We start from the raw sequence: 25,733 nt of genomic DNA on the forward strand, positions 1-25,733 counted from the left end.
ATGCCTGTGTTCCAGGCAGAGCACAAAACTGCATGCAACGACACGAGTGCAGCATTTCCACCAGCCTTGAGAAGTTCGGCATGGATGCCACAGATCCCTGGAGCTTTGCCCCGTTTCAACTGGTTCACCGCAGCCCGTGTTTCCACAAGCGTAGGTGGACCACAGTTGATTCGAGGGTCAGCAACAGGGATTGTAACACCCTTGATGTCCAACTCGACAGTTGGGGGATCAGCCTGGTACAACTGCTCAAAGTAACCGGCCCAGCGGGCCTTCACTTCAGACTCCTCTGTCAAGAGCCTACCACTCTCTGCTCGAACTGTAGTGCTCCGAGGGATGGGCTTGGATGAACGTAATGCGCGAATTCCCCTGTAAGCGGGACAAGAATCACCTGTCCACAGGTGATGCTCTACCCCCTCACAGATTCCTCGCACATAGACCTCCTTGTCCACCCTCAGTGCACGTACAGTTTTACGCCTCAGCTCAGCTCTGCCATTCAGCCTGGCCCTGCGACTCTAGTCAATGGTATCCAGTGTCCCTTGAGAGACAAAATTCTTCTTTGCCCTGCGGTGAGCTCCAAGGCATCCACCGGCAACATCAAGGACGGTGGTCTTGAAGGCGCTCCACAACTCTTCAGGACCCCCCAAAGCACCCAGACCCCCCAAGTGTCCACAGCCTGTTCGCAAACTCCTCAGCTACTCTCTCATCCCTGAGCTTGGCAACATCCAGCCTCGGCTGGGATGGTACCATTCTCCAGGATTTAAGGTGCAGCTTTGGAGTTGCTACAACAAGCCTGTGGTCAGTATTGAGGAACTGAGCACTCTGGTAGACCCTGCAGTTCTGGATCATCCTCCAACGACCGTCAATGAGGACATGGTCAATCTCCTTTGCCACACCGCCAGCGTTGGAATACCAAGTCCAGCGATGAGCTTGTGGGCGCTGAAACCATGAACCAGCCACCCTAAGTCCATGACTTCTTGCAAAGTCAAGGAACTTAGTGCTATTCTGGTTCATAGTTCCTGACCCATGGGGACCAACACACACCTCATAACCATCCCTATCAGTTCCAGTCGATGCATTGAAATCCCCCAAGACTAGAAGTGTATCTCGTCTGGGGCACTCATCACCCACAGACTCGAGCGTGGCGTAGAATGCATCCTTCACGGTGAGATCACTCGCCTCAGTCGGAGCATAAACAGAGACCAGGGAAATGACACCTAAGGAGTGACGAATCCTTAATCTCATAATACACTCGTTGACCGGTGTTACCTCAATTATCATTGGGGTCAGCTTATTGGACACAGCTACAGCAACTCCTTGGGTATGGTAACCATCAGAGCGACCAGACCAATAGTAGGTGTAACCACCCACCATTATCTCGCCGCAATCCGGTCTCCGAACCTCAGAGAGAGCTGCAATCCCGATGTCCAAACGCTTGAGCTCAGATGATAACAGAGACAGGTGATCATCCTCTCTTAGGGATAGGACATTCCAGGCACCCACCCGAAGGGACCGCCTCAGGTTAACCCAAGGAGACCGCCGTCTGGTGGACGACACCTCAGCACCACTCCGACACACTCTCCCGCAATCTGACCCAGGGATGTTACCCCGTGGTTTCCCTCCTATCATCAAAGATTGGGGGTCCCGAAGGCTTTGCCCCAATCCCGTCATCCGGTGAGCTGCCCTGTGAAGGGAAGCTGCACAGGAGGTACTCCCACAGAGTGGGTTTTCAGATTTTTTTTGCGTTTTTGTGTTTTGCGGAATGAAGGGTTTTACGGTGGCCGGGATGCAAATCCTGCCACCAACCTCCTAATAAGAAGTAACCCAACTGCAGGAAGACGTCCGCAGACACAGTTGGGCACTAGATATGGATGGCCGTTGGCTCACAAGGAGCTCCTCCACCCTTTGACAGGTTTTGTTTTTAATCCTGCTGGGTGTCCATATCCAAACACCCTCCTCACCAGAAAACCTGGTGGGGGAGACGGTTTAGTCGCCGACAAAAAATAAATAAATGTTCTCAAAACATTTTTATTTGAGACTTGGAACTCCCTCCCACCAGTTGTGTGCTGTGTTGCACACAGCACGCCGCTCACGTCGTTGGAAATGCAAACCGAGGTTACAATTCCATGTTTCATTCCCTCTTTGGTATCTCTCTCACACACACACACACACACACACACACACACACACACACACACACACACACACACACACACACACACACACACACACACACACACACACACACACACACACACACACACACATACACACATACACACATTCACACATACACACATACACACATACACATACACATACACACACATACACACACACATACACACACACATACACACACACACACACACAGACACATACACACACACACACACACACACACACACACACACACACACACACACACACATACACACACACATACACACACACATACACACACACATACATACACACACATACACACACATACACACACATACACACACATACACATACACACACACACACACACACACACACACACACACACACACACACACACACACACACACACACACACACACACACACACACACACACACACACACACACACACACACACAATCGGTGGGATTCTTCACATTCCGAAATACGTCACGGGTTGGTCGATGCACGTAAAGCATAAAATAATGGTTTGTTGAAATCGTCATTAAAATCATGAAAGAAGAAAGTGTTGCTCGTATGTACAATGCAATTTTACCTGAGAAGCAATGTTTATATTTTGAAGGTAAAATTATGCGATGGATTGTTAATATATTTTATTACGCGGCATGTCGGCCATGGCAGTTCAGTTGGTGACAGTGCCTTCAGCATTTCGATTGTGGCCGCTGCGAATCTCTTTCTCAAATGAATTTGGCAATTTTATAAATTTTCAGACTACAAGGATCATTAAAATTTAGATTAACATCGTTTTTAATAATTACATCACATTGTGAAAGTTGGACGAATAGAAATGACTTGAATCGCCGCCATATTGCTGACGTAAGACGTTGAGACATCCGCATCTTTCTCACGGCGTAACGGGAAGTTGTTTCCCATCGCCGCAGACATGACGAGTAGTATGGCTCTGAACGATGATAAAGGCTCCGGAGGAGAACCGGAGAGTGGACAGGACCCCGCAAGTGGCGGAATATTCTCAAGTGATTTCAAGAGGTTCGTCCTCCGAACCAGGATTTACCTTGTTTTTGTTTGTATTTCGCTCGGTTCGATTCACTGCACATCATGATGTTACTGAAGATAACGCCTGGTTGTTCGCTCATTCGTTTTACCAACCGGATCATATACATACAGTCTTCCGAATTATGCGGCTGGGTGTGGTGTAGTTCTTTGACCCCCGGGTCCGCCCCCCCTCCGACCCCCGGGACCGCCCCCCTCCGACCCCCGGGACCGCCCCCCCTCCGACCCCCGGGACCGCCCCCCCTCCGACCCCCGGGACCGCCCCCTCCGACCCCGGGACCGCCCCTCCGACCCCCGGGACCGCCCCCCTCCGACCCCCGGGACCGCCCCCCTCCGACCCCCGGGACCGCCCCCTCCGACCCCGGGACCGCCCCCTCCGACCCCCGGGACCGCCCCCTCCGACCCCGGGACCGCCCCCTCCGACCCCCGGGACCGCCCCCCCTCCGACCCCGGGACCGCCCCCCTCCGACCCCGGGACCGCCCCTCCGACCCCCGGGACCGCCCCCTCCGACCCCTGGGACCGCCCCTCCGACCCCCGGGACCGCCCCCTCCGACCCCGGGACCGCCCCCCTCCGACCCCGGGACCGCCCCCCTCCGACCCCGGGACCGCCCCCCTCCGACCCCGGGACCGCCCCTCCGACCCCGGGACCGTCCCCCTCCGACCCCGGGACCGTCCCCCTCCGACCCCGGGACCGTCCCCCTCCGACCCCCGGGACCGTCCCCCCTCCGACCCCGGGACCGTCCCCCTCCGACCCCCGGGACCGTCCCCTCCGACCCCCGGGACCGCCCCCTCCGACTCCCGAGTCCGACCCCCGGGACCGCCCCCCTCCGACCCCCGGGACCGCCCCCCTCCGACCCCGGGACCGCCCCCCTCCGACCCCCGGGACCGCCCCCCTCCGACCCCGGGACCGCCCCCTCCGACCCCGGGACCGCCCCCTCCGACCCCCGGGACCGCCCCCTCCGACCCCGGGACCGCCCCCCTCCGACCCCGGGACCGCCCCTCCGACCCCCGGGACCGCCCCCTCCGACCCCCGGGACCGCCCCCCTCCGACCCCCGGGACCGCCCCCTCCGACCCCCGGGACCGCCCCCCTCCGACCCCCGGGACCGTTCCCCCTCCGTAACCTCTGACCTGAGTATCCATCTAACTTGTACCCCTTCCGATGCTCACTAATCGTGAGTTTGTTTATTTTCAGACATGAGGATTTGAAGGAGATGCTGGATGGCAACAAGGACTCTTTGAAACTGGAGGCAATGAAGAGAATCGTCGCGGTGAGGATCGTCTTGCAAAATACATTCCTCATTGCATGGAGGTACTCTGGTGTCGACAAAAGATTCCTTTTGGATCTAATTGTTATGTACATTATCTGTACTTTCAGATGGTAGCAAGAGGTAAAAATGCCTCTGAGTTGTTCCCTGCTGTCGTGAAGAATGTTGCATCAAAGAACATTGAGGTTTGTTGGTGCTTTTATTTTACTATCCAACCGTCTCGGTTTCTCCCGACTTGTCCATAGTCACGTCCCTCTGCACTTCAGTCTTCTCAAATGTGCTCATCCATCACCACCTCATGTTTTCACCTGTGGGTAGTCTCCTCGTCCACTTCAGTCTCTCACATGTGCTCATCCATCACCACCTCATGTTTTCACCTGTGGGTAGTCTCCTCGTCCACTTCAAGCTCTCACATGTGCTCATCCATCACCACCTCATGTTTTCACCTGTGGGTAGTCTCCTCGTCCACTTCAAGCTCTCACATGTGCTCATCCATCACCACCTCATGTTCTCACCTGTGGGTAGTCTCATCGTCCACTTCAGTCTCTCACATGTGCTCATCCATCACCACCTCATGTTTTCACCTGTGGGTAGTCTCCTCGTCCACTTCAAGCTCTCACATGCACTCGTCTTCCCCCTCCCTCCCCCCCCACTTTGTCAATATTCTTGGTAATTTGTGAACCTACTTCCCTTTGTCATTTCGTTCCTCGATGATCAATATAAATAATTGGGTTTTTTTTCTTAATGCTACTTGAAAGGCCATAAATTTAATAATAGCTCCCTTACAAGCAACTTCAACGTGGGAGGAGGCTGTTAGACACATCACGTCTGTGCATTGGTTGCCAACCTATGGCTATTTATCCTCGGTCCTTTTGAAATACTGAGCATTAAGCAAGGAAGCAGCACGTACCATTAAAAGAAAATAGTGATACGATTCGACTGTGGTCAGTTCAAATCGCCAACCTCGCAGACTCGCAGTGGACACTCTAAAATATGAGCCCCCTTAAAAGTCGGCTCTGTCGGTATCGATATATATATATATATATATATATATATATATATATATATATATATATATATATATATATATATATATATATATATATATATATATATATATATATATATATATATATATATATATATATATATATATATATATATATATATATATATATATATCTTCTTTCGGCTGCTCCCATTAGGGGTCGCCACAGCGGATCATCCGTATGATCCGCATAGTGATTTGGCACATGTTTTACGCCGGATGCCCTTCCTGACGCAACCCTGGTCGCCTCTTACGACACAGGGATAAGGTACACCTAATTTTAACCGGGGTATACACCGGCCCAGTACACTGGTACTCATTTCGCCGACCTCGGAAGGATGACAGGCTGAGTCAACCCCCTGGTGTATTAATTCAGTGGCCCAACGGGGCTTGAACTCAGGACCTCTTGGATCCCAAGCCGCTGCCCTAACCACTGCGCCAACACCAGGTGTGTGTGTGTGTGTGTGTGTGTGTGTGTGTGTGTGTGTGTGTGTGTGTGTGTGTGTGTGTGTGTGTGTGTGTGTGTGTGTGTGTGTGTGTGTGTGTGTGTGTGTGTGTGTGTGTGTATATTGTTACGGTTGTGGAAATTCACAGCGCACCATATAGGTCCTTAGATCAGTTATGTCGATAAGTGTGTGTTCAAATAGATTTCCCCACCGATGTCGAAGGGATTTATTCGTGTAACCGGGCTGTGAATATTTGAGTTAGCCGTTTTTCTTTTACTACCACCACAAAGCGCCACCAACCACAACAGCCACACCACCATTACTACCACCACAAAGCGCCAGCCATGCCACGTTAACCACAACCTTCACAACCACACCACCGCGTTTCCACCTCGGCAATGGTTACCAGAAGCCTGGGTCGTCGAGGGAAAGCAGGCAGACGACCCTTCCCCCCCTCCCCCGAACAAATGACGTCTCCGCGGCCAACACGAGAGATTCCACCCTTCGAGTGGAAAAAGACAAATACAGCGGCAAGGGACCGTCCCCGATTTGGTGGGAAAACGCTTCCTTCGAGAAGTTTCCCACGCGTGCTGGAAGGAGGGGCGGGAGGTGAAAAGGGGGCGGGGCTTGGTGATAAAGAGGTGGAACGTGAGCGCGGGGGAGCTGGTGCTGAGGAGAATCGCGAGAAGGAGAGGGAGCTTTGTGAGCTGAGGCGGAACGAGAGCGTGAGAGGGCTTTTCTGAGCTGAGGCGGATCGTGAGCGAGGTGGCGCTCTGGCTGGGTCGGTGGTCGTGACGGAGCCACCTTGGATCGTGTGCGAAGCCGGATTGTGGAGGACACGAGCTCGGGGAGCTCACCACTCGGTCATGTTTTTCCTTTTTATTTCTTTCTGGGTGTTTGTGTGTGTGTTTGTGGCGCCGTCTATAAGTAAACCCGTACAAGTGCATGTGAATAATCAATAGATACGGCTGCAGGTCTTTCGGCTAGTGTGCCGTCCCATCCCCCATTCATTCCTTGCATTCTGCTTGTATGTTTCTTCATTGCTTGCATCGTGTGTGGAAATAAATGTGCCTGTCTCAATGTACCTGTTCGTCGCGTCCATTCCTCATTGAACTGCCATCATTGAGTTCGGAATATAGCTGGCTTTTTAATAGCCGATAAAGTGATCGGGTCCGACGGGGCTGCGCGATAAATACACCCCTCGGTATTCGCAGAACGGAGCGAGCTGCGTACGTGGCTCATTTCCAAGCATCTCCCGTTGAGGTACAACCTCTCGGTAGCCTTCCCGCACGAATAATTAGGTAAATCGACAGTTCGGCGATCGGATCCTGAAGCGTGCGGGTAGAGGACTGACAAGGCTGTGGTGTGCATTAAAAACACACCCGTAGTTGGATTCCGGTGTTTGATCCGGAAGGCTGCGACTGGATTGCTCGTCCGGTGGGCGTACGGCCGCGATTCGACTAAAAGCGGCTGTCCGCACGCTGGCGGGCAGAAATCTACAACAATATATATATATATTTTTTTTTTCCCGATATTGATATATCAGTGGGCTCAAAACGGAATATACAGGAATATCGGAATATATAAATATATTCCAAAAGTTTTAAAAATACGTAATGGACACACAGTACTTTTCTCAAAGTATTCCCACATGGGGATTTTTTGCTCTCATAATGAGAACAGTCATTTTACTTCAGACTTCAACTTGTATTAAAAATGATTTTGTTTTAAAGCGAGATCAGTATTGGTAATCGGCACAGGCCAGTATGACCATTGCGGACCACCGTGCCGGTAATGACGAGCCAGTAATGACTAGCACGGTAATGACAAGCACAGGCCAGTATGACAGTAATGACTAGCACAGGCCGGCATGACTATCGTGGATCGCCGTACCGGTATTTGGCACAGGCCAGCATGACTGTTGTGGATCGCTCTTCTGGTGATCAGCACAGGCTTTCTAAAACACCCGATTCATATAAAATAACCAATGGGCAATTGCTCTCACAAAACAGCCATGAGGAGAAAGAAAAACGTGATTGATTGGACGATGCACAGGTGCTGATGGTTAAAGGTTAAAACCTACTGTACCTATTTCCTGGTACGTCTTGACATCATACGTTCCTTTGTTCCAAGTGTAGCCGAGTGCATCAAAGCTTTTAAAAGCATGTACGGTATTTTAAGATTGTAAACACCTTTGTTCGATTTGTTGGTGATGTACCGTTGTTTTTTTGTTTGTTTGTTTGTTTTTTCATTTTGATTTTTTTTTTTTTCCCAGTATACCAGTATATTCAAAATTCCATTTCCGGCATATAGATATGAAAAATTGTGCCGATATAATCGATATATTGCTGGACCCTACTTAAAAGGAACTTCAATGCAGGAGGATGCCACCAGGCCTGTCGAGCTCGCGAGTTTCTTTCATTGTGAGGTTGATGATCCATCAATGTGCGGATGTGTCTTGGTGAGCATCCTTGGTGCTTGTTTTCTTGGCTTTGCCATGTGTGCAGTTGAAGAAGCTCGTGTACGTGTACCTTGTACGGTATGCAGAGGAGCAGCAGGATCTGGCTCTGCTTTCCATCAGCACCTTTCAGCGAGCTCTGAAGGTCCATTGTGATATTTTATTTTAATTGCTTTGTGTACACACATCCTTATGATCTTGATCCTGGAGAACATTTCCTTCGGCTTCACTTGTTTGGAAACTCTACCAACTTGGTAATGTAAACCCACACTTTGGTGAAGCAGCTGCATTTACAAATGGCATCCTTCCCTTTGTGGACAGGACCCCAACCAGCTGATCCGTGCGAGCGCATTAAGGGTTTTGTCCAGCATTCGAGTTCCCATCATTGTACCAATTATGATGCTGTCAATCAAGGAGGCTGCCTCTGATATGTCTCCGTATGTGCGCAAGACTGCTGCCCATGCCATCCCCAAGTTGTTCAGGTGCTGCCATTTTTTTTTTACCTCCGCCACTGAAGGTTGACGGGCGTTATATATTCACCCTTGTTTACTTGTTTGTCTGCTCGTGAGCACGATGTCTCAAAAAATTATGAAAGGATTCGGCCGAAACTTGGTGGGCAGGTTAGATGTGTGACGAGGACGAATTGATTAGATTTTGATGAAGATCCAGATCTGAATACGAGAATTTTTAAAAAAAGTGATTCATCATTCTTCACCATTGAGATATTGGGGTCAAAAACGATATATACCATGATATCTCAAAAAGTTGTGGGCGGATTCGGACAAAACTTGGTGGATGAGTTGATTCGATGAAAGAACAAGCCGATTTGATTTTGGTTGAGGTCCGGATGGAGATCTGGCCTATCAGTGGGATACAAAACATAAACTGTTCAGCCTGGCGGAGCGGTACGTGCTCTAACAAGTGCCGTTCTAGTTATTTCATGTTTTGTAGTGCCGTGGCCCACGTGTTTTGCGTGGGGAAGTAAGTAAATGCGGAACTGAATAAATATCACTCATAATGCAACAACAACATCCAAGCATCCTTGTTGCCTTGCTATTACATTATTTATTATTTATTTTCATCTGAGAATGGCAGGACAATTGTGATGTTGACAAAATTTCCAATTTGTTATGACTGTGCGGTATTGTTTTAAAAGTTTTGCGTTGCACGTCCGTGCCTACTTCATATGAATTTTTCATTGTCATTGCATTTTGCAGAATACAATTTACATCCACCTCCTGTAATAATCATTATTGAGAAACCTGGTTTCGGTTTACCTTGGCCTGTGCTTCAATGAATGTGACAAAAGCTTATCTATTCTCAGATTTGTAGTTACATTGGCCACGAGAACCCAAAGAGTAATACTTTGACCTGTCTTGCTTTTAGCCTTGATGTGGATCAGAAAGAACAGCTCATTGAAGTCATTGAGAAACTTCTGTCGGACAAAACGACGGTAAGTCATTTCTCTGTTGTATGCGAGACGTTCAATAATGCAATACAGTGCGCTCTCGTTAAGAAGAATAGTGTTTATGACTAATTTTAATTTAAAAAAAATTACACTTTTTTTTTAAAGTATAATTTAATTACAAATAACACAGTGGAAATAATTATTGCATCACTTGTTTTATTCTGTAAATTAATTTCTATTATTACAACAACAGAACTGAATTGGTGATGAGACCAGGAATGAACACCTGGTTGTTGACCGATCCAATATTTGCAAACCCCTCCCAATGAGGACGTCATTGTCATTTTCTTATTACCCCACCCCCACCTCCATGTTCATTTTTATTTGTTTCAGCTCGTGGCAGGTAGTGTGGTCATGGCTTTTGAGCAGGTGTGTCCCGAGCGAATTGATTTGATCCATAAGAACTATCGCAAGCTGTGTAACCTCCTCGTGGACGTGGAGGAATGGGGGCAGGTGGCCATCATCAATATGCTCACCCGCTATGCCCGTACACAGTTCCTTAATCCAAATGAGAATGTGAGTTCAACCTCGTGCCCTTCAAGTGGGTTTGCATGTTGTGTGCACGAACTCGTGTTATCGTCATGTTTTATTAACTGTGGGGGAGAATGGAACCCCTTAATAAAGTGATAGCCTGGACCTGAGCAAGGTGTGACATTTTGTTCAATGGGCTTGCTCGATTCGTTAGCATTTATTGGTTTCTCAGCAAGGGGTACCACACCGTGACCCATATGTAACAGATGTTGTCTTGGCGTTATGAGCAACTCGGTGGTGAAACGGTTCACCACCGAGTCGCTCATTAACCGTTTTTTTTTTTGGAAGGTCCCAGGCCACCATATTGGACTTTATCAACTGAAAGTTATTCGTGTTTTAATGGCTGTGGGAACGTTAGCACTGTACGATAGGCTTTCATTTGATAAAATCCATTGGTTAACTTATCTACCGACGCAGACCGTCAATAACCTTTTATGAAGATTAGCATTCCATCCTATCAAACATTGGAATGGCAATAATAAAATGTATGCCGGTAGCCCATTCGGTTTGTTTGTGTATATATTTATATATATATTATACTGTATATCTATCTTGGGGATATTGCTACATGTTTTGTTTGAAGCTGGACACTGCGTTGTTCTTTGCAGGAGGCTTTTCTGGATAGGGGTGGTGAGAAATCATTTTATGGCTCTGATGAGGAGACAAACACTAAAGAAGTCTCTCAAACATCACGTCGCAAGGCTTATGTTATGGATCCTGATCATCGTTTGCTTCTACGCAATACCAAGCCATTGCTGCAGAGTTGCAACACGGCAGTGAGTCTGTTGACAGAACGGTGTAATGGTCGATGCGACTCGTTCCCATTTGATGATGATGAAGGGTGTTGTGGTCGGTGAGGTGTTCGTGGGGTTGATATTTGGCCCTTCCCGCTTTGCAGGTCGTCATGGCTGTGGCTCAGCTGTACTTCCACTTGGCCCCAAGAGCTGAGCTTGGAATCATCGCTAAACCCCTCGTCAGATTGCTACGTAGCCACAGGTATTGAAACGTGGACAAAGCAAAAAATATTCTTTCAAGTAATTTGCATAATTTCATGACAAGAGCTGCTTTACTTTCCCTCTGCTTTTGCTCCAATCTAACATTACAGGTACACCTCGCTTAATGCTGATTCGTTATAGAACTCTTTCTCCTGGAGAAAATCCTTACAAAATAGAAAATGAAGACTATTCACAACACGCAGCACTTGCTGAGTGAACTCTCCCGCCACCATTGTTTGTACTGTATGCACATGCTCTGAGCCAATCAGTGCTGTTTATGCCTTTGCTTTTGAGCCTCCAACCTCGTTTCCCACCGCTGCCATGTAGGAGGAACGGTAATTATTATTTTTGTTGATGTTTGTACATATTTTATGTTTTTGTTAATACAGACTGATGCTAGCCTGGTGTTGGCTTAGTGGTTAGGGTGGCGGCTTGGGATCCTTGGGTCCTGAGTTCAAGCCCCGTTGGCCGCTGGATTAAATGCACCAGGAGGTTGACTCAGCCTGTCATCCTTCCGAGGTCGGCAAAATGAGCACCAGTGTACTGGTAAGGGGGACACTGCATCAGCGGCATAGCCGCGTCCCAACCAATGATACAACCAGCAGCCACAGGCTGCACTCGATCGAGAGAGAGATACTGTTCAATATATAATTAAAAAAATAATTATTCACAAAATAATGTTTACCATCGATATTATTATTATTATTATTATTATTATTATTATTATTATTATTATTAACGCTATTACCAATACCCCAATGACGCCCTCATATACCAATCGCGCGTGAGAAGTAACGCTGTCAGGAACGCCTCTCCATCATCAGACTATAATGGAGCTATGGTGTATGTGAGGACTGACTGCCTTCACCCCATTGGTTGAACTGCTGACCTGACTCCACCCACAATTGTAACCTGAAAAAAACAATCATACATCCACCATCTTCTGAACGTTTATAGGCTGCAGCCTACTGGTGTCAGTGCATGGCCGAGTTGGAATTATCTGAGTTATATATGCACATAAGCAGTAGGGATTTTTTTTGCTTCATGAATACAACCTGGGTTGTTATTATTATTATTATTATTATTATTATTATTATTATTATTATTATTATTATTATTTTCGGAGTGAACGTGGCAGTGGTCTGTGGCCTATACACTGCCCAAATAATGAGATGAGCAATTTGCGTAATAAATGAAGGTTTTTTTTTTTTTTGTACGTAATTTCGGTTTTATATTCTCCCCCACTTTAGGAAACTCTGATCGTGTCAACATCGAAGTTCAGGTTTATTACTCCTCACCATCAACTGTTGTTCATCCTGTCCATCAAACTGTCTTCAAAATATGACAGGTCTGACTGGGATGCCTTGCGTTCCTTTCTTGCCGGTGTTCAGTGGGACTCAATCCTTTGTCGCAACCCATCTGAAGCTGCCAAATAAGTGACTGGGTGAATTAGTGTTGGTCTGGACCTCGTTATCCCTTCTCGGACATACCAAGTGAAACCACACCCTCAGCCAAGGTTCACTCCAGCTTGTTCTGTTTGTTCCAGCCCATCACAATCACTTTTTCAATCAGATCATCGTGTTGGCTCGAGTGAGGCGCATCACTTGTTTCACTATCGAGTATTGGAGAATGTGAAGCGACTGTATGCCGAATCTGTTTGTGATTCTATCTCAAATAAACGGATTGGTTCCTGAGATTTTTGGAGAATTGCTAATAGCATTCTCAACCATCATCGATCATCCATTCCTGTCCTCTTCAATGGCCCTGAAATGCTTTATTCTCTGATTGATAAAGTCAACATCTTTGCTGAGCATTTTGCTGCAAACTCCACACTTGAAGACACAGACACCCCTTGCCTATTTGTCCTTCCCACTATCATCATCACACCCAGGAAAGTTGCTAAGATTATTCAGGGGCTTGACATCTCAAACTCTACTGAACCAGATCGAATCCCTGCAATTGCTTTCAAGATGTGTTCACCTCAACCGTCTTCTGTTCTCTCATAATTGTATCGCTTGTGTCTGTCGGTCTGTGTTTCCACGGAGCTGAAAGTGGGCTTCTGTAGTCCCTGTCTTTAAAGGCTCTGGTGAAAAATCTGATCCTTCTAACTGTCGGCTGATAAGCCTTCTAACCATTATAAGCAAATTGTTTGAATCCCTGATTAAACGGAAATTCATGACTCATCTGGAAATGCACAACCTCCCAACTACTCATGTCCAGTATGGCTTTCGACATTCAAGGTCTACTGGTGATGTTCTATCCATAATCACTGAGCATGTCAATAGAGCTTTGGATCATCGTGGATAAGCCAGGGTTGTTGCTCTCGACATCTTGAAGGCTTTTGACAAAGTGTGGCACAAGGGCCTCATCCATATGCTAAAATGATATCTCTGGAAAATTGCTTGATACAATTTCTGACTTCCTTGCAAATCGTCAAATCGCTGTGGCACATGAGGGACAGTCGACTATGTGCATAATGCGAATGCTGATGTTCCTTAGTTGTCTGTGTTGGGTCCAATATTGTTCTATATATATATATATATATATATATATATATATATATATATATATATATATATATATATATATATATATATATATATATATATATATATATATATATATATATCTCAATGATCTGCCTGATTGTATTCTTTCTCAGTTAAGCATTTACGCAGATGACTCGACACTGTTTACTACCTACCCAGGAACCTTGCCTCCTTCCCGTGTCCATGCCAGTGCCACTCTCATTCAGGACCGGGAGAGTGCGATCAATTGGGGGAAATGACTGGCTTGTTACTTTCAACCAAAAAGACCCACTTATTGCCTGTGTCTAGTTCAAGATCACCTTGTTTTCCAACCCTGTCTGGATTAGACCTCTTGCAGGAACTTCCTGTTTTCCGTCTGCTAGGATTGCATATCAGCTGAAAAAGCTGGGAAAAGTACATCTCTGGGATAGCTAAAAGAGCCTCCCAGCTCCTTGGCTGCTTATTTTGTGCTCGGCGAGCCTTCCTCAAGCTGCTATGCTCCATCTATACAAGGCCACGATATGACCTGTCATGGAGTATTATTGCCATATTTGGGCTGGTGCTTTGCTCTGGCCTGATACCTATCTCTCCTTGAAAGAATCCATTGACGTGTTGGCATCATCCCTGGAACCTCTCTCAGTCTGCTGCTCTGTTGCTTCTTTGAGCCTTTTCTACAGATATTTCCACAGAATGTATTCTGAGGGTCTCTCACAGGTTGTTCCACTTGAGCATACTTTCAGTCGCTCGACACGTTTTGGCAGTTTCTTCCCATCCATACACTCCATCTGTCTGAAGGAGTAAGATTATGAGGTATTGTAGGTTTCTTTTGTTCTCTCTCTTCGCCCCCCCCCCCACTGCATCACTTTGGAACAGTTTATCTGCATCCTGCTTCCCACTCGATCCCAACCTACCTCGATTCAAGAGGAATGTCAATAGATTCCTCTTTTCTGCTTAATATCTATACTTTCCTTTGTGTAGCCCCCCCCACCTGAAGTGGCCTTTGGCTTTGTGGTGGGTGAAATCTAATTATAAATAATGACTAGTGGGTGCTACCTGGCACTGCCTTGCTGGGTGAGCTTTTCCCGGTGATGGTTTTGGCCCTGAAAGAGTAACAAACAAATGCACAAATATCACACAGAAATGATTTATAAGAATTAAACATTTCCATGCACAACATGACAGAACCCCAAGGTAGTTTTTTTTTTTCCATGTGCAGTGCCTTGTGGGAATGGGGGGATTTATTTATTTCAGTTGTAGATTGGCCCAACATTTATTTATTTTTTGTTGTGATTTTTCAGCCATACACTCAATACATAGAGCTCCTTGTGTTGGTGGGTAATTTTTTTTGGGGGGGAGGGGGGGGGTTGGTGTTCTTGATTTGGCTTCCCCAGCACTTGTGCAAAATCAGTTGGAGATGAGCCCAGCCTTTTTCTTTTTTTTTTCCGATTTTTATTTTTATTTTTTTTAATATAACGACACAAACCTTCAGATGATTTCCAAGAAAGAGGGCTGGGGGTAGCTTAAAACAATACCCAGTTTCTGAAGTTCCTCCACCACAAATTAGCAGAGGGGGTGGAGATCAGATTCAAGAGAGTATTGATACTTGCATAGATTAGGGCAAAAGATTGGCAGATGTAATTTACCCTGAGCAAGTGTAAGGTGTTGGGGATGGGAAAGAACAATGAAAATAGAGATTACAGGATGCAAGGGGTAATTTTGGAGTGTGTCACACAGGAGAAGGATCTGGGGGTGGTAATAGTTGCAGGAGGTAAGCAGGCAGCACAGTGGCAGGCAGATATAGGGAGAGCAAATAAGGTTTTCGGTTGTATTCGGAGGGGGGGTCATTTATTAATCAAAAGGGGTGTTAACATTGTGCAGAAATTTAGTGAGGGCCACATCTACAATATTGTGTGCAGTTTTGGTCATCACAGTTCCGGAAGGACATAGATGCCATCGGGAGGGTTCAGCGTAGGGCTACGAGATTGATTCGGGGCCTAGCTAGACTCAGCTATGAGGAGCGGCTGAAGGAGACAGGGCTTTACACACTAGAAAGAAGGCGGTTACAAGCAGATATGATATAGATGTTCAAGATAATGAAAGGTATAGATAAAATATGTGCAGATGAATTATTCATCAGAGTTGATGGTGATAGAACCAAGGGCCATAGCTTGAGAGTAAAGAAGAGTAGAGTTAAGACTGTAGTAAGACAGGGGACTTTCAGTCAGAGAGTAGTTAATGCATGGAATGGTCTCCCTGGAAAGGTAGTGGCAGCAGAAATAGTGGATAAGTTTAAATTGTAATTAGATGGGTACCTGGAAGTTATGGAGATAGAGGGGTATAGGGATGTTGATAAGACTTTTAGGTAGTTTGAGCATTGATGGGTGATTGTGTACGGATTGCTGTTGGTGGGGGTCTTGTCAAGGGGGGTTGCATGGTTGATGTGTGTTTTTAACCAAGCTCATGCCCCCTCCCCTGAGGGGAAGAAAAGGAAAAAGAAAAAAAAATTCCAAAACTACAACCCCCCCCCCCAAGAACAAACAAACAAAAACATTTATTTCATTAATTAAAAACATTTTTTTGCATTTTCTTCCTTGGATCTTGTGTAGATGGGTTGGTGTGGTGTTTGCACAGGCATGATGGGCTGAATGGCCTCCTCCTGTGTTAGATTTCCTTGTTAAATTTGGGGCATCTTGGTCCTACAGTTCAGCTGTGAAAGAGTAACGTACAAACAATTGAAAATATGTATGTAAGATTTTTATACCCTCCTTCTTAACCCCTATTGCTTCCCTGTGTTTTGTTGTTGTCGTCGTCGTCTGTCTCTGTCTGCAGAGAGGTTCAATACGTTGTACTCCACAACATTGCGACAATGTCGATAAAAAGACAGGTGAGTTTGAAACGTGTCAATTTAATAGCATATTGTAATTGTATCAAGACCGTTTGAGCTGTGCACACCTGAAAACTTTAATTAAACCCCAAAAAACCCTCCATTATTCTCTCCCAACTCTCTCCCAATTGGTCTTACCAAACTGTACAGACCTGTACCATCAGTTATGACTTCTTATTTTAGCATGTTTTTCCATTTTTCATAAGGAAGTGTTGCTTACAGATTTTTTGCCTTTGGGGAAGAATCCAGGAATATTTTTTTTTCCTCCATATTGTGGAAAATGAGTACCATGATCTAAGCACGTGGAGCACGTGTGCAAGAAATGTGGGGCTTTTAATAATAATAATAAATTATTTAATTAATATGACTTGCCTTACAAGTGCAATAAGGTCCATCAAATCCTGTGCAATTGTTGCCAACGTTTGGTTTTCTCAATTCCTTTTTAATTTTTTTTTATTCTGAGTAACGAACAATGAAGCAGCACGTACCATTAAATTTGGTCTTTGGTGTGACTTGGTTGGGGTCGAGTTTGAACCGCTGACCTCGCAGACTCGGAGTGGACGCTCTAACCATTACACCACGAGTCTGGGCTTCCATTACAGAGTAAACCACTATTCAAATGGTCATAAAATCAAGTTCCACACTGCCATCGACCAAGCAAGTTCTGGCAAAGACCATCCCAGCAGCATCCAAACCACTTATCCTCCAGAAATCATATCGTTATTGTTCACAGTTACTCTGCCTTGTGTCCCCATGTTGAATCGGTCTTTTCAAACTGTAGTAACCACGGTCTCTGCTAATTCCTGCTGCTGATCATACACCTCCAACTTGTGATTGGATTAATTGCCACATCTGGTCAGAGTTACACTCAACTGCTTCCACCTTTGTGGACAGTCAGCTTATGGAAATGTATTATACATCATTGGTGAACCAAAAGCCAGGCCTATCTTGATTTACACCAAAAGCCTTAAAACACTGTTTAAACTAGAGGGGGAGCACTCGGTAGAGTGCAAAACCTCCGCCGCTAATACTGCTAGGTCACTCAAGTGAACCTGATATCCTATTCATTCAATTTGACATCAACAGTGCTCACAGAGTTATAGTTTGCAACTTTTACTTTTAACTTTTACATACTCAATTCATTCGTCATAACTAGATTCCTTGAGACAGAAATTGATTTTACGTGGGTATATCCACCTGAAGTTCCAAAATCAGCCGCAATTATAATTTTGGCATGTTTTTTTTGTTGGAAATCACTGATAAAGGCCCGGTCACACCTTGACGTTTTAGCCAGCGATGGCAACGTATTAAAATGTATGTAAAACGCTGGCTGACGAACTTTTGATGTTTTTTTTTAAAGATTCGGACGTATTCAGAACGAGTTGGTCGTATGCATAACATATTAGTAATGGACACAAAACGTTTCGTTGTGTTATAGATAACTTATACCAACGAATGCTGAACCTGTTGTTGGCCTACACAACCGATGCCCAACGATAGTCTAACTTAGGCATAGCGCGTTGCACGCTTCGCTGACGATGTCGTGACGTAGCCTATTAAAAGGCTGACACACAACGATTCGAATCATAACTGCCGTAGAAATGGAAGTGACAACATCGCGGTCACACCTTGGCGATCTTGCCAGCGTATGCCGACCTAAGAAAAATGTGTCTAAAACGTTGGGGGCACGTCAAATACGGTATGAGTAAGTTTGGTATACGTGAGTAGAACGCTAAAGTATGCTATCATACGTCGTAGTAAGTAGAGTACGTCAAGAAATTTTAAACATGTTCAAAATTTTACGACATACTCGGCGTATGACACACGTTCCGCATGCGATGGGGATAAGTTTTACACACGATATGTGGACGCTTACACACGTCCACAAAGGCTACTTATAAGCTACTCACAAGTCGAAACACGTCGCGGTAATGTCTTTTTTTACGCGAAACTTATTTCTAACTTATGTTTGACGTGCTTTGAACCAATTCTTTACGTAGTCCCAACACACATCGACGTATGTAGACGTATTCCAATGACGTCTTCCGGTCGACAAAAAAAAAAAAAATGAACGTGTTTCTAGCTTACAACTGCCATATAAAGACGTGTTCCCAGCGGTTTTGGGAATTGGTATATAAAAGGGGAACCCAACAGTGTTTTCGAGTCCTTTTTTTTTTTTTTGTATACCTTGGTCGAGGCTCGTATGAGAGCTAACACACAACTCACAGCAAGGAGGCATGAGACAAGAGGGGCGGGAGTGGAAGGGACAAAACAGTGGGGAAAAGACACATTGGGTGAACTGTGGAAGGGAGAGGGATGGGGATGGGACGGGGAACATGGCGAGGGGAAGATGGACATTAAAGGGACTTTCAGGAAGGAAAGCAGGAGAATTGAAGGAAGTGGGCTTGGGTGGATTATCGGGGGTAGAAAAGATCGAGGATTTGGATGGGGGAAGATAAGAGGTGGTGGTGAACAGCTGTTTTGAAAGCCTGGAGGGAAGAATGGGAAAGAATAGAGTGAGGAAGTTTATTCCAAAGGCGGGAAAAAAGAGGAATGAAAGAGTGAAGATGAGCAGTGATTCGTGATTTTGGTAGTTTTACCAGAAGGGGGTTGTTGGCGGACCTTGAGCGCCCTGTCGAAATGTGGTTGGGACAAGTCACAGAGAGAGCAGGGGGCGAGGCTGGAGAGGAGTCGGTAGAAGACAGAAAGACCACCGACCAACCTGCGGTGATTGAGTGAGAGGCCCAAAGACTCAGCTTCATTGCGGGAGATGCCAATGATCTTAAAAGCCCTGGTTTCGACAGCGTGAAGTCGAGAAAGGTGGGAGGCAGGAGCACCAGCCCAGAGGGGAGAGCAGTACTCCATCAGGCTACGGACAAAAGCTTTGTAAGTGGTCAGGAGCTCAAGAGGGCCGAGGAAGGACTTTGCACGACGGAGGATTCCCAGTCGGCGACTGGCTTTTGAGGCAAGGTTGGAAATGTGACTTTCCCAGGAAAGGTCATGGCAGATAGTGAGACCCAGAAGCTTGAAAGAAAAGACTTCTTCCAGAGGATTGTTGAGAAAGTGGATGGGGGGTTTTGTAAACGGTCCTTTCGAAGAGACATAGTGAGAGTGTGAGATTTGTCTGGATTGAAAGACATGTTCCACGTGTTGGACCAGTTTGTGATTTTATCCAGATCTGCAGTGAGCGAAGAAGCTGCTGCTTGCCGGTCTGAGGGATGACAGATGGTACGGCAGAGGGTGGAGTCATCGGCAAAGAGAAATAGAGGATTTTCCAGAGAGTCCGAGAGATCATTGATGAAAACCAGAAAAAGAACAGGGCCCAGAACGCTACCTTGAGGAACTCCAGCCTGCACAGGAAGAGGGGATGAAAGAACTCCATTTAGGGCCACACGTTGACTGCGACAGGAGAGGAAGTCTGCGAGCCATGAGTGGAGATGGCCTTGAATACCATGGGAAGAGAGTTTGGTGAGTAGGGCAGGGTGCCAGACTGTGTCAAAAGCACGTGATATGTCCAGGGATACGGCTCGGATTTCCTGTCTGGCATTGAGGACCTCCATCCATTGATGGGAGAGCAGTAGCAGCATATCTAGGGTAGAGTGACCTGGTCTGAAACCAAATTGATGATTGGAAATCAAGCCATTGGAGAAGAGGAAGGATTTCATGTCTGAAGCGATGATGGATTCCATAACCTTGCTGATGATTGGGAGAAGGCTGATTGGTCTATAGTTGCAGGGATCTGTTTTTGCACCTTTTTTATGCAGGGCAGTGATGTTAGCAGATTTCCAAGCAGATGGCAGATGACCTTGGGAAAATGAGAGGGTGAATAGAACAGAGAGAGGGTGAGCAAGAGCAGAAGAGCAGGCTTTGAGGACACGTGGGCTGATGCCGTCTGGACCGGTTGCAGAATCTGACTCGAGGTTTGAAAGCAAGCTCTCCACCTTGTCAGGAGAAAAGGATACAGAGTCCAGGGACAGTTGGGTGCGACTGGGTAAAGTGGGTAGAGATAGTGATGGGTTTGGGACACAAGATTTAGCTGCAAACACCGAGTTTAGACATTCAGCTTTATCACGTGTGGAATCAGCAGTGCGGCCATTTGAGGTAAGGGAGGGGATGGAGGGGGAACATACACCAGAAACAGATTTGATTAAACGCCACCAGGATTTTGAGGAGGGAGAGAGGTTTGAGAGTTCAGACTTGAGATGAGAAAGATGTTGTTTTCTGGCTCTCCTGAGGGTAGCTACACACTTGTTCCGAGCTTTGTGGAAAGAACTGAGATTGCCCTCAGTTGGGTTTGCTTTCCATGAGGCAAAGGCAAGTTGTTTCAGGACAACTGCCTCGCCACAAGCTTCAGTAAACCAAGGGCGGGAGGAAGGGTAAGACAACTGAACACGAGAGGGGATAAATCTGTGCATGAGGGAGAGCAAGTTTCTTTGAAAGAATTCCCAGGATGAGTTGATGTTTGAGAAAGTAGTGATAGGAGACCAGTCTGTAAGTTTGATGGCTGCTCGGAGACCCTGCCAGTCGGCTTGAGTGAAATGCCAGACTCGACGGCGGTGAGGTGGTTCTCTGATAACAGCCAGAGAGATGTCCACTTTAACAAGGACGTGGTCAGAAGAACCAATTGGAGCGAAGGAAGAGCAGCAGATATTGTCAGGGAAATTTGTCAAAATCAGATCCAGAAGAGATGGAGTACCATTGGTTGAGATCCGGGTCGGGAAGTTGACCGATTGAGTCAGTCCCAATGAGTCACAGAAAGCTTTTGCTGATGTCCCATGGCAGGTGAGAGAGGTACCCACACCTAGCCAACTGGCGTGATGACAATTGAAGTCGCCACATAAGAGGAAGAGAGAGTTTGGATGAGAAGATAGAAGATGGTCCATGTTTTCGGAGAGTGAGGTGTAGATGGAGTCATCACTGTTCGGTGGACGGTACAGTACACATATAAACATGAGGTGGGAGTGGAGGGGAAGCCGAAGCCAGAGGTATTCCTGGGGGTGTGGGGGAGTGAGAGCAGTGCAGGGAGAGTGAGGAATAGAGTCTTTGATGAAGAGAGCAACACCTCCACCAGGACGAGGCTCAGGTCTGTCATACCGTAAGAGGGAGTAACCAGGGAGAGATACTTGGGAGTCAGACACGTCTTGGGAGAGGAAAGTTTCTGTTAGGCAGATAATGTCTGGTTTGTCAGTGGCAACCTGCATGGAAAGATCTGAAAGGTTTGAGCGAAGGCCCCGGATATTTGAGGTCCACACTTTTAATGAAGAGGTAGGGGAGGAGGCTTTGGGTGCAGGAGGTGGAGGGTGCGGGGGAGGGTAGGACGAGGGACGAGGGGGGGAGGTAAGGAGGGTTGCTGAAGGAGTGTGGGGTATCGCAGAATAGCGAGGGGAGGGGGCCGAATGAGGAGGAGAAAAGGCTCTGTGGTGCTGGGAGAGAGGGGGGACAAGAGACAAGGAAGATGGCAGTTGAGTATTTGAGGAGGTGGAGTGAAGAGATGGAGGTGAGAGGGCAGTGGAGGGAGGCAGGTTGGTGGATGAGAGGGGGGCAACTTAGATAAGGAAGAGTGAGGGGGATGAAAGGTGGGAGAAAGGTGAGGGGGGAATTTTTGAAAGAGGTGAGAGGGAGGCTTGGAGGGAGAAGAGTGGGATGGTTGCTTTGAGAGTGAGAGTGAGGGGTGAGGGGGGTGAGTTGGCACTGAAGTTGGAAAAAAAGAATGGTTGATGGAAAGCGAGCATCCATGGCAAACTGTGGTTTTTAAAAGTTTTAGGTCAGAGATGCGATTTAACACAATTCTTGATGGATGCAATGAAGGCGAATTCAGAGCATGGAGAGAAGAAGCGCTGTAATAGTTGAATTTTTTAGGCAAGGAATGAAGGAGAGGTCGAAATGAAAGCAGTCTGTTGAAATAGCAGAAGAGTAGTGCATTGTGAAACAGTAAAGAGTACCACATGTGTGAGAGAGGAAGATGAAGCATCATAAGATCGTTTTTGTTGTTAATATTAATGTATGAGAGAGTTCAACAGATTAGGTCATGGAAATGTAAAAAAAAAAAAAGAAATCGAGGAAGACGAGGAGGAAGTTAAGAGGAAGAAGAAGTAGCAGAATCGGGAGAAGGTGAGCGTGTTGTTGTTGTTGTTGTTGTTGGGTATATATATATATTTTTTTTTTGAGATAAGAAAGAGATTAGTTGGGAGAATGGGGGATGTTTGGAAAGTGGGGAGGATGAAAATTGAAGGTAATGGGGAGGATAGAAATTGAAGGTAATGGGGAGAAAAAACAAACAAAAAAAAAAAAAACGATCGAACACCAAGTGGAACCGGTAGGCCTCAAGCCTAGGACTAGGCCTCAAACACCAGGTAAGAACGTCGACATAAATACTCACAAAATAGCACGATTTTTGAAACAAAACCGAACTAGGAACACACATTAACATGTAGGTGAGAAAATTAAACAGTTAAAACGGGACAAATAACAACCGGAACTTAACTTTGAGAATGTCAGCAGGGAGCCCCGAAGGAGACCTCTTGCCGCTCAAAACCGGAACCGGAAGTCCGAGTCGATGTCCATGTCAGCAGTAACAGTATTAGTATTAGTATTAGTAGTAGTTTGTTCATGTTGGCAGTAGTAGGTGAGTGTGAGGGGGAGGGTGTGGGTTATGATGGATCGTCCTTGCGTCCGCGTGTCCACGGGTAGGTTCATAGGCTGCCACTCAACGATTTAAATGGCTGCATCTCCACTATTGAAAGTAGACGCTTGCGCTCAACAATTGGATTTTTTTTTTACACTCAACGACTTTTAAACGGTACCACTCACCTATTTTCATTGTTTACAATGAACGGTTAAAATTGCTGTCACTCGCCTTTGTTTTTTGATGCTGGCGCTCGGAAATTTTAATCGTTTCTATTGAACGTGCTAAATCGCTCAAACCCCACTATTGAAAGTAGACGCTTGCGCTCAACAATTGGATTTTTTTACACTCAACGACTTTTAAACGGTACCACTCTGCTATTTTCATTGTTTACAATGAACGATTTAAATTGCTGTCACTCGCCTTTGTTTTTTGACGCTGGGGTTTGGAAATTTGAAGCGTTTCTTCTGAACGTGTTAAAACGCTCAAACTCGACTATTTTAAATAGACTCTGCCGATGGACAATTGGAATCATAGCCAAACTGGACATCGAAGTGTGAACATCCTTGTCATGCCGAAGAAAAGTTTGAAGAATGCTGCAAATAAGTGTCCTGGCCGTGGCCGTGGACGCTGACGCAAGGACGATCCATTATACCGACGTCTTTCAGCCTATGAGTAACTTAAAAGTAACGTCTGTCGATGTGTGGCAACGATCGCGTAACGTGCCAACAACACGTTAATCATACGTTAGAAATAAGTTTCGGGTACGCTAAACATTACCTCGGCGTGTCTCAACTTATGATTAACTTACAAGTAGCATGTGTTGACGTCTGTCAACGATCGTAGACCGTGCATACAACTTGTGGCCAGCGTAGCGGAACGTGTGAGTCATACGCCGGCATACGTCGTGAAATTTCAAGCATGAAAAAATTTGAGGACAACCGAAAAGTTGTACGTTTAAAGCCAACGTACAACGACGTATGGCAGTGTTTTTCAGCGTGCTCTCAATGTTATCAAAACTTACCCATAACGTATTCAACGTGTGCCAGCGTTTTAGAAAAAAAATTCAAAAATCGGCATACGTTGGCTAAAATGTCAAGGTGTGACCGGGCCTTAACATGTAGAAATGCAAAAAAAAAAGAAATGAAAAAATAGTTGCAAAATTTTTTTTTCTCTAACAATTTTTTTTGGGGGGGAGGGGTTGGAAATCACTTAAAACATGTAGAAATGCAAAAAAAAAAAATTCAAATATTTTTTCAAAATGGCCCCCATAGCGGCCAAATTGGATGTTGGACCAAGTCCAAAATATATTGGCATGATCCTTGGACTATACCTAACCCCCCACCAAGTTCGTCGAAATCCGTCGAGGAGTTTTTCCGTAATACTGTTCACAAACAAACAAACAAACGCATAAAGAGGTGAAAACAGTAACCTCCGATCTTCGATGGCAGAGGTAAAAAATACAAAAACTATCCAATGAAACATGAGGATTTTTATCTTGCCAAAACGAAGTTTTTGCAAGATATGTTAGTCAGCTTGTATGTTTTTTTTTTTGTTTGTTTGTTTGTCTGTAATCACGTATAAAAAATTCTGCAGAGCACAGTTATCATTGGAAATTTTTGTAACTTCGCATATCAGAGGCCTTATAGAGGTCCCTTTCAGCGCATAAAATTTTTAAGGTCAAAGGTCAAGGTCACTTTGTCGCAAATCAGGGGAGTCGACAAAACTCTTATTTTTTGAGTAATTTTGATTGGATCATCTTCAAACTTCATGGGAATATAGTTCATGGTCTGGCGCTCAGCTGATTAGTTTTTGGTGGCGATTGGCCTTGACCTTCATATGTTTTTTTTTTTTTAATTTTTTTTTTTTTGTCTGTAATCACGTATAAATCACTCTGCAGAGCACAGCTATCATTGAAAATTTTTGTAACTTCGCATATCAGAGGCCTATAGAGGTCCCTTTCAGCACATAAAATTTTGAAGGTCAAGGTCACTGTCGCAAATCAGGGGAGTCGACGAAACCCTTATTTTTTGAGTAATTTTGATCGGATCGTCTTCAAACTTCATGGGAATATAGTTCATGGTCTGGCGCTCAGCTGATTACTTTTTGGTGGCGATTGGCCTTGACCTTCATGGTTAGCATCTGAGGTCAAACAGATTTGACCCCAAGGTCAAATTTTCAAGTTTTAGGAACCATATCATGTAGTACCTCAAATTGAACACCTCGATGAGTGCTTTCTAGATATG

At 45.9% G+C, this 25,733-nt stretch overlaps 1 protein-coding gene across 1 annotated transcript in view; it reads left to right on the forward strand.

Annotated features, from left to right (window-relative positions):
- Window positions 1-3,025: 3,025 nt before the first annotated feature.
- The window catches only part of LOC147020713 (AP-3 complex subunit beta-2-like), an 87,037-nt gene continuing 64,329 nt past the window's right edge, over window positions 3,026-25,733 (forward strand). Inside the window, exons 1-10 of the mRNA XM_085896273.1 lie at window positions 3,026-3,213; window positions 4,432-4,507; window positions 4,615-4,689; window positions 8,506-8,601; window positions 8,778-8,938; window positions 9,843-9,909; window positions 10,258-10,440; window positions 11,064-11,231; window positions 11,354-11,451; window positions 16,808-16,862. Of these exons, the coding sequence (XP_085752399.1) occupies window positions 3,110-3,213; window positions 4,432-4,507; window positions 4,615-4,689; window positions 8,506-8,601; window positions 8,778-8,938; window positions 9,843-9,909; window positions 10,258-10,440; window positions 11,064-11,231; window positions 11,354-11,451; window positions 16,808-16,862 (1,083 nt within the window). The 5' untranslated portion in view covers window positions 3,026-3,109. The remainder of the gene's footprint in view (window positions 3,214-4,431; window positions 4,508-4,614; window positions 4,690-8,505; window positions 8,602-8,777; window positions 8,939-9,842; window positions 9,910-10,257; window positions 10,441-11,063; window positions 11,232-11,353; window positions 11,452-16,807; window positions 16,863-25,733) is intronic.

The sequence above is a fragment of the Eptatretus burgeri genome, chromosome 9 (assembly GCF_056783735.1).
Source record: "Eptatretus burgeri isolate ZD-2024b chromosome 9, Ebu_testis_v1, whole genome shotgun sequence".
NCBI classification, from domain to species: Eukaryota; Metazoa; Chordata; class Myxini; order Myxiniformes; family Myxinidae; genus Eptatretus; species Eptatretus burgeri.